General features: G+C 36.4%; 1 protein-coding gene across 3 annotated transcripts in view; it reads right to left on the reverse strand.

The window, feature by feature from the left end:
- The window catches only part of LOC148738328 (uncharacterized), an 11,934-nt gene extending 5,846 nt beyond the window's left edge, over positions 1-6,088 (reverse strand). Inside the window, exon 1 of one of the 3 annotated variants that reach the window (XM_088750876.1) lies at positions 5,854-6,088. In XM_088750876.1, coding sequence (XP_088607002.1) covers positions 5,854-5,926 — 73 coding nt within the window. In that variant the 5' untranslated portion in view covers positions 5,927-6,088. Of the gene's footprint in view, positions 1-2,968; positions 3,183-5,853 lie in introns of those variants that run through there. The other 2 variants (XM_088750874.1, XM_088750875.1) reach the window with 2 other exon arrangements.
- Positions 6,089-10,000: the final 3,912 nt, after the last annotated feature.

The following is a 10,000-nucleotide window of genomic DNA, read 5'->3' on the forward strand; positions in this document are numbered from 1 at the left end:
CAAAGCATTTTTGGTGGCTTTTACCTGTTAAAATCGCTTGAACAGGCGGTAAATGGTCAAGTGTATAGAGAGCAACATGCTGGCATTAATATTTTCTTCCTTCAAACCCTGAGAAACCCTCAAATATTTTTTAGGAGAGGGGGCTTTCTGATTACCTTCAGTTGGTGACTACATTACTTTTTTTCAGTTTTTTTAAAGTTTCTCCATGGCTTTTTCAGACGAATCCCCTACTCACTCTGAACTATAGCCTTTTGCGAAAGCGCCCGTATCAATAACATCTCTTAGAGATATATATAATAATAATATATATATAATATATATAATAATATATATAATAATAATAATGATAACAGTGTGAATTATAATAAATCCTCTGGTGCATATGCTGGCATAGTGAACATAACCCATCCAAAATGGCCTTATGGAAGGAAGACAACATAGGGAAAAAAGTTAGACTATCCGAGTCAGAAGCAGTTGAAATAACCAGGGGTCTGTTTGATCTAACAGCTTTTACGAATGATTTCCATTCGACAACGCTAAGGTGTGAGGCCGTGTGATATCATTATGGACTAGAAGTCAGCATGTCAAAGGACTGTTGCTGTGAAATCAATATTCTTCAAAAATGATCCTAAATGGGTGTAGATCAGACTCAGGCTGGATTGTCTAAAGCCTCCTTAAGAATAAAAGCTTTGAATCTGGGCAATGAAGTGACGATCAGGGAAGAAAAACCTAAGGTGGACAATTACAATTAAACTCTGCTCAAACGAACGAAAACTTTCACTTACCAACTTCTATTATCAAGAAAGATAACAAGAGGAGTAGGAAATAAAGTTTCTTTGAAAACACCATGTCGAAAACTAATTCAGTCTGTGAAGACATAGCTGGTGATTTCTGAAAAGCTGCTGAGGTTTGTTTGTTGTTTTTGAGAGTTATACATAGACTCTATAGGGTTTTACGGAGAGTTATTTTCATAAAGTCAGAGGACATGCATTTTTTATGCGATTTTGTTCCTAGTGTGTGAAAACTAATTCAGTCTGTGAAGACATAGCTGGTGATTTCTGAAAAGCTGCTGAGGTTTGTTTGTTGTTTTTGAGAGTTATACATAGACTCTATAGGGTCTTACGGAGAGTTATTTTCATAAAGTCAGAGGACATGCATTTTTTATGCGATTTTGTTCCTAGTGTTGGTAATGATTGGCTTAAAATTTGAGTGTTATAAATTCAAGTAGGTTCTGGTATGATCCAGGTGAAAAAAACCTAAACAGCCACGTTAATTAAAAAAAATACACGAAAAATCTCTTATGGAAGATAGTTATAAAAGAGAGTGCAATGGAACCTCGATTTAACGAATCCCTTTATAACGAAGTCCTCGGTGTAACGAACAATATAATTTGAACATATCAACAAAGTTGAAATGGTAAATTGGCCACCGTTACGATTATAAAAGCTGACGTTTCGAGCGTTAGCCCTTCGTCGGAGCGAAAGGTCTAACGAAGGGCTAACGCTCGAAACGTCAGCTTTTGTAATCGTAACGGTGGCCAATTTATCATTTCAACTTTGTTGATATATTCAAATTATTTCGTTACCCTCACCGACGCAGCCCCAAACAGTTTCTTTAGAAACTATCAGCCTTCATTCATTTGTAACGAACAATACTTCAGTTTCTGAGGTAAAAGTCTCCTTTCAATCACGGTTCAAACTTTGTAGCACAAGCAGAAGATCCAGGTCACCTGACACCATCTCTTAAATTGTACGCATCAGAGCTAAACTGTTTTTGTGGTCTACGGCTAACAGATAACCCCATTAAGACCGGGTAACATGAGCCCCTTTTAAAATTGCGAAAATGCAAATTTCAGAAGATCTAAATTGTGCTCTTTGAGTGGTCTTAAATTTATTAGTTTGCTTTCTGCAAGGTCTTTTCATAGTCTTAAAGCTGGCACTTTGAGGACACTTGAAAAATCTATTTTTGGCAGCCGTGCGTTCTCCAGTTAAGCATTCTCAAGATGCAAATTTTAAAATTCATCAACCTGAGCTCAAATTAAATGATATACTTTAACTGCATACGCGCAAACTAACAGTTCAAAGTTTACAGAGGGAAATTTGATTTAAAGTCATACTATAATAAAACAGAAGTGAATGTTACGTTCAAATTTAGAAACAAGAACGTTTCCTGTTTTATTTTGTATAGTTGATGTAAATTTTCTAGAGGAATTACGAAGGCAGTCTGTGCAACCGGCAATTAAGCTCAGCTATATTTCCTAGGCTGTAAAGTAGACAGCGCTGGGCATATGATGTAAATTTCTCCTGACAATGATCAGGTACTTAGATTGTTTATTCCATATTTTCCTGCTTTCAACAGAAAGCATGATTATACTTAATTCATAAGATGTGATTGGAAACGCATGTTCTGCTTTTATCATCATGTTATATACGTCACAAACGCTTTCCATAAAGCTTACGTATGCGAGCAGGAATTCAAGCAAAGGTTTTAAAAACTTGAAATAGAAAATATCTTTTTTGATGAGAAACAATTGGTGACTACCTTTTTCTGGAAAACTGATCAAGGAATTTAGTCAAAGACAGATCGTAAGTTTTCAAAAGTAGCATCTCTTTGAGATAAAGTATTGCTTTGAATATTTACTGTAACAAGCTGGTCATGCAGCTCTTTGTGGCTTTCGCACAACTACAATATTGGAAATTAAAGGAGATGCCTTCATTTTTTGCTAGTAAAATGGAATCTCTAGTGCTGAGGTTAATGCGCACAAAACAAGTATCAAGACTGCTGGCTAATGGTTTCCAAGAGAAAAAATACATACAGTTGTTAACAATGCTTCAATCGAAGTTCCTGAAATATTTGATATCTGGAAAGTAGGTCTGATAAGGAAAGACTACGTAAATTTTTTGGCATCTTGGAAGAGTTGGGAGGAAATGGAAAACCAAATTTCTGACGGCGAATTTTTTTCCCTTACTTTTTTCAACGATGGTCTATCCAGTTAGACAGAGTCCTCTTCGGATCTTATGTCTTTCCTCGACCAATTGGTGAGCTGGGTCGTTGTGTTTCGAACTTGAGCGAGGCACTTTACTCTCACAAATCGGATCTATAAAGGTGTCAGAAAAGCCTGAAAGCATCCCCTCCAGAAGGAGATGCAAAATTATCCTTAGGGAACTACTTTTATCACTCGGTTATTCATCATTATAATCGCTCACACTGGTCGCTAATATTTATGCAAATGATTTACGATAGACCACTAGCGAGAGAAATCTGTACCCGAGAGGAGAGTTTTTTCGTGCAGGTGCTGTGTACTGAACATCGTAGAAAGGGCTTTCTCTCTGCCCTTATGTGACGGCAAGGTAGTTTTACAATATCCCCTAACTTGGATTGCAGAAAGCAGATTAGGATATTAGTGATTTAACTGTTCCTTGCAAGAAAGTAGAAGTAACACATCACGAAAGAAGGTTCACTTATCGCGAAAAGTAAAAAACCAGCAGTTCACGGCGTTTTAATTTCGTATTTTCACGAGTAATGAAAAGCATAAACACTTAAACCCGTATCACAATAACTAGAGAACGCAACTATTTGAAGTTCTGTCTTCAGTTCCTAAGACAAATTTTATTACAAGCAAGAAAACTTAAAAAATAATGATAAAATAGGAATGATTCACACGCGCATAGTTTTCATATTTATTTCGAGAAGGCAATAAACTCTTAAAATCAAACGTGGACAACATTTCTGACCCTTCCTTGCCTTTATCCTGAGAGGTCGTTTTTGCACCAAGCGTGCAGAATCGCAAGATGACTCGTGCAAGGAGCACACATGATTTTTTGTATTGATGGTGTGGTTTACAAAACGCCTTTCAGCAAAAAAGAAACTATCGGGAAACAGCATGGTGCGATCTCGTTCTGAAATAAAGCCATTGAATTATAATCAGAAAACATCTTTTTCTCGTCAGGCTGAAAGGAAATTATGATTTTGCCTATATTTCGGCGGGAGAGCGACCCACCTGGCGAAAAGTTTGAGATCTAAGGAAAACTACCACGGGAAAGACAATGAGGGCGTAATGAAATAAAAGTTTTAACTGAACTGGATAAGTTCGTTTTAAATTCTCAATTTCGCAGTCATTGTTTGCAAAGCAAGAAAATGAAACCTCAATTTACATATGAATAAGAAAAAAGAAGCACTGGGCTGCCTTCTTTATTTTTGCCGAGAAGATTATTTCAAAGAACCACCGAAAAAACCCAAAACAAGCCAACGCATAAAAGCAGAACAGAGTAGAGATCTATTACTGGTAGTTATGTTCGATTTGGCTCTCGACGCTGCCTTCAGCGAACCTGCTAATACAAAGTTCTAAAGACAATTATATGTTGTTGTTTTTATTTGCCTTTTCGGTTTCGCCGTCGCGACAGCCTAAACTTCCTAATAACGACACATTGGAATTAATTTTAAAATCCCACCCTTGGATGAATTTTTGGGAAACTGGTTATGTAAAAGTAGGGGATATGTGACCCATGGTAGAAGAAAACGGGACCAACGGAACGATTAGAAGACCTTACTAATGGCGATAAAACGTCGATCACCTGCTGTTTAAAAAGCGTCTTGAGTGAAATACTCTAAGATGAAAGAAACAGGTCAAAATCTGTCATGAAAAGTATACCATTGACTCTCTTTAAGTATATCTTTGTTTTCTAATATTGAGAGTTTTTGAGGGGAATACATTTGCATTCAAAGTTTTCCTCGACGATTGTCTTGAAAAAGAGGAAATCAATCTTGATTTACATTTAAAACAGCCATTGACGTCCGGCATCAGGTAATGGATTGATATTCGGTTTCAAGATGTTTTTCACTTGACGTGGGAGGTAAAATCTTCCGACTTTTACTGTTATAAACAAAAGAAAAGTTTAAAATACGTCAAACTTTACAATTCTCTCAAGTAAGGAATTGTCAAATTATCGGTTTTGCCTATAATGGCTACTAATTATTGACAAAATTAATACTACCCGTTAAACGTCACAGTTTCCTTTGCGTGACCCAATGAACAAGTCAAGTAAGTAATTTACACTTTTTCCTGTATTGAAAAATTGAATGTTGAGGATAGAGAAAATTAAAGAAAGAAGTTTAATTTTATGACACAAGTCTTTGAATGAAAGGCAGATCTCGACGAGCGTGACGCTTCACTTTCATAAATAAAGTAATGAACGTTTGCATTCATCGAAATCACCCGCGTAAATTTAACAGGAAAATTTACATTAGGGTTGATTTTAAAATTTGAAGGTGTCCTCTTCAAAACTTGTCCTCAATACTGGTTATAGTATGACACTGAAAATTCTATCTATTCTATATTCTGCCTTTGGCCTTGCGTCATGTGCAAAAACAGTTTTCGAAAGGTAAAAAGTTTTCGATAGGTAAAGAGCGGCAAAAATCTGTCTCTCTGTGATGCGATTAGAATTTGTTGTGTCGAACTGCAAACGAAGTTTTCGATATTAGCGTCTGAAGTTATCGGCATGAATTCAATCTTAACTTACATCAGTTGCTAATCCTAACTTGTCAGGTTTGTTTAATTTGTTACTTATTTTAAAGTTTTCTGAATGAGATGCGACAAATTTTATCTAAAGGCGCAAAACGGGCTCGGAAAAGTTCCATCTTTAACCAATCAAAGAGAGTGAATTTCTTAAGGCTTTGCAATTTTTCTTGAGAACACATGATTAACTCAACTCGTATATACTCGGAAGTTTGTAAGGCCACCGTTTCGAAAATTAAGTGTAAACTACAAATAACTTCGCCAGACATATGTGAAATGAGATTGGACATGTGAAAGATGAGTCTAGGCAATAAAATTGAGTCAAGTTAACACCTTACCTTTGCCATACGTAAAATGAATCAACAGCGCAGTCCAAGCCACCAAAACAAATTTTATCAAAGAACTTCCCATAGCAAAGAACTTCCCATGCCCTCTTGAAGAAAAAATGCTACTATATTTATATACCAGGTGAAACAAAAATGCTGTGTTAAGCACTCACTTAGCAGCGTTCGAAGCGATTATTTCCAAGAATAAGGGCTTGTTATGATAGAAAGTTGATATCTTACCATCCGTCACGTGCACATCTCCCCCAATAACAATAATAAAGTACAGAATCTGTTTATTTCTACTTTCCGTTATATTAATGTATGCAGGTGAACAAAAACTATTTGGGCTATTGCAATACTGTTGGATCAGTTAGGATATTTAGGATCGTGGAAACATGACTTAATTCAGTATAAAACATTTCAATTCCGCAATTACCAAATTTATGGAATTTCACTTTTAATACCGAAAGTGAAGACACATTCTATAGAAAAAGATGAAAACAGGTGAAAACGCTGGAAGAAATTATGCATTTGACTGTATTTGGCTAGAAGAGAAATATAAGACAAATCTGATGTAACATTTGTCTGTAGACAAAAGAGGATAAATGTGAGACAAATTTGTGATCACATTTGTCATGGACAAATGTATAACAATTCCTCTACTCGCTCCGACGAAGGGCTAACGCTCGAAACGTCAGCTTTTGTGATCGTTACGGTGGCCAATTTACCATTTCAACTTTGTTGATATATCCAAATTATTTCGTTACTCCCACCGACGCAGCCCCAAACAGTTTCTTTCGAAACTATCAGCCTTTATAACAAATAGAGCATAAATATAACACCATTGTATTTGCACTCAGAAAAATATAGGGTAAAAATGAATAAATTTGAAGCAGAAATCAGTGGTGTCCAAATCACTATATATCTTTCTCCTCATTGATTATTGGGTGTTTTTTCAGGTAAAGTCTGAATTTGAGGTTTTAGAGCCAAACTGTTATGCGATTTCAACAGAGAAATGAAGTAAAAGAAGGAAGAAGTTAATATATTATTAAACAAATAAATAACAGCAAGAAAACAGGAAGGAATCAACTTTCAATTATCCATTAACTTTATTCTTTAAAATTTTTAAGTCATAAACAGTGGAACAATTCAGTAAAATACTCTTTATAATGAAAGTAAGTAAAAACAAGCTTCAAGTGAATATTCCTGCCAATGTCACCCTAATGTCATTACATTCCAGCAGCTTGTAGCTGGCAAAACAAGAAAATAATCCATGATTATATAATGAAATACTTATGTCAGAATTGTCTGATTAAATATTTGGAGGATGTTGCCATTAATTTGAATAGTAATTTTAAAATATCAGAAAATACTGTAATGCAAATGTTTTTTTCCAAAGAGAATCCATAATTCTCAGGAAATATGTATGTTGCTTCCCACATTGTGCTGCACCTGGTGATGACCAATCAATGAAACTGATAATTGATACTAACCGATGGCAGTTAATTGATTAATATCAGAAAGCGACGACAAATTGACAATGAAAAAACCTGTATTTTATCACCAGCAGTAGTAGCTGAAAATATTTAAGTATGATTATATATGATCAATATGTGTACTGCAAAAAATTGATGACAATGAATCACTGTAATTAAGCAATACTCAATTTTGAATTCCCGCCACAATTCGGTCACAGTCTGCTTCACGGCTGGCCGAGTCGTCAGATTGAGGCTAACACAACGTTCTTCGTGTAGTTTTCCTAGCAAACTGTTGTTTGCCACTTCACACATGACTTCAAGTGATAATTTTAGCAATCTAAATCATTTCAAATCTACAAACGATTTAAGAAAACTCAAAGTAGAAGAGCTGAAAGCGATCTTGAGGAATTTTGGCGAGCCAACAAGCGGAAAAAAGAAGATCTTGTCCTTCGTTGCTTCGTTCTTCTCAAACGATCTAAAGCCGGTCCTTTCATTGATACAAACAACGATTCTGTGCCTTCTACATCCTATACAGCTGATGTTACTTATGAAGTAATCTTGTGAAGAAGACATCGAAATACAGCAACCTAAGTTCTGAAAAGAGATATTCTTTGGGCCAAGCCAAACTTGCACCATTTAAAGGCAAGAAAAGCTAATAATACTACTGTACTTTTGGAAAGAGAATAACCCATCCATTATAGACGAGGTATTTGAGGCTCCCAAGTGTCAAGTTTTATCTTGAAATCATAAAAAAATTCTTACTAGTACTTACACTTGCAAGCGGCCTTTACTATATCGTTGTTCGTTCGATCAAAAAACAAAACAGACTTGTATTTCTCGGATTTCATAGAGGCCAGAACCTCTGCTTCAACAAATACATGGCTGCCTTTTCGGCAAAGTTGAAGATCCTTGATGTGGCCTTCTTTGAAAATGTTGAAGGCTTTCAACTTTTTGTATCCAACGCTTGCTGACACATCGAGGTTGCTGTATTTCGATGTCTTGTTCACAAGATAATCATAGAGTTGGACAAACGTAAACGCGGGTAGTTCTCTCAGGTCTTTGCTCCACACGCAATTGTTAGCTTGCCTAATGATTACTTCATAAGTAACATCAGCTTTATAGGATGTAAAAGGCACAGAATCGTTGTTTGTATCAATCAAAGGACCGGCTTTAGATCGTTCGACAAGAACGAAGCAACGTAGGACAAGATCTTCTGTTTTTTCCGCTTGTTGGCTCGCCAAAATTCCTCAAGATCGCCTTCAGCTCTTCTACTTTGAGTTTTCTTAAATTGTTTGTAGATTTGAAATGATTTAGATTGCTAAAATTATCACTTGAAGTCATGTGTGAAGTTGTAAACAACAGTTTGCTAGGAAAACTACACGAAGAACGCTGTGTTAGCCTCAATCCGACGACTCGGCCAGCCGCGAAGCAGACTGTGACCGAATTGTGGCGGGAATTCGAAAATGGAGTATTTGATTTGCATTTTTTGTACATTCATAGACCACTTCCATAAATGACTGCGGGATTAATATTTTTTTGTCTAGATTTAAATTAGCCCCTCTGGCCTCGTTCTCCAGTACAAAATTCAAAAGAATACATTATCTCAAGCAAGGCCAGAAGGGCTAATTTAAATTTCAACAAAAGAATATTAATCCAGCAGTCATTTATGAAAGTGGTCTATGCAGTGTGGTCTTTCATCATGTTACAACAAACAAATCATGTGGTTCCAGAAAATACCCATAATTACCAAGAGGATAGTTATTGGAAATTACGAGAGGGAGGGGTCTCGAAAGCCAAAATTCTTAAGGGATCGTATGAAGTAAAACTGAAAATTCAAGAGGGGTGGGAGGGTCTCAACAGAACAACCATCCTTGGGGGAGGTATGGGTATTTTCTGGAACCACACATGCACATTTTCAGAAACATTTTCAGCAATCGTGGTTCTTACAGCTAAACTCAGAAAACTTTGAATGCCTGAAATATTTCAAAAATTGTTGATTGTTTTGTGACCAGTCACAAGAAAGTTCAGGACATGCAAGCAAAACTCAAACCAAAAACTAATTACTGTTCTGTTTGTGGTTTTGTTTCCTTGTTTATGATGTTGCAACACAGTAACATTGCATTTCTGGAGTTCAAGGTTTTCTGAGTTTCATGGTAAAATACAGTAGTTGTCAGTAGCAACACACTAAAAACTCAATTCTAATTACTAGTAAATTTTTCTTTCAAGTGGTAATACAAAGAGAACATTTTCTCTCTTCTATGTTTTCACAGTTCCAAAAAATTTGCATTGAATTTTTTGAACAGGAAGGTACGATGCAGGTCCTAGTGGTTCAAAAATGTCCTTACATCAAATTTCTGTGGTTCCACTCTGGCGCTTACGTCTGTCTGGGTGCTTCTGAAACCATGAAACATAGGCCATGACAAGGGTTTTCCACTGACCATGGATGCAAATATCGTTTCATGTAGTACCGGACAACTGCAGGCCTTGCATCTGCTGTGTCAGTATCTATTTGGCCACCAACTCCAACCCAAGCTGCAATGACATAGGAAGAACGCTCTCTTCTTGAGTCAAGGGAGCCATACCGCTCACTGCAGAATTCCACGCTGGCATAACGGTAAAAAATGACAGTTCCATTTCTGAATTCCACTCCTTCTAGAAATGTTGAATAAGACTCCATTAGA

The sequence above is a fragment of the Stylophora pistillata genome, chromosome 2 (assembly GCF_964205215.1).
Source record: "Stylophora pistillata chromosome 2, jaStyPist1.2, whole genome shotgun sequence".
Classification (NCBI taxonomy): Eukaryota; Metazoa; Cnidaria; class Anthozoa; order Scleractinia; family Pocilloporidae; genus Stylophora; species Stylophora pistillata.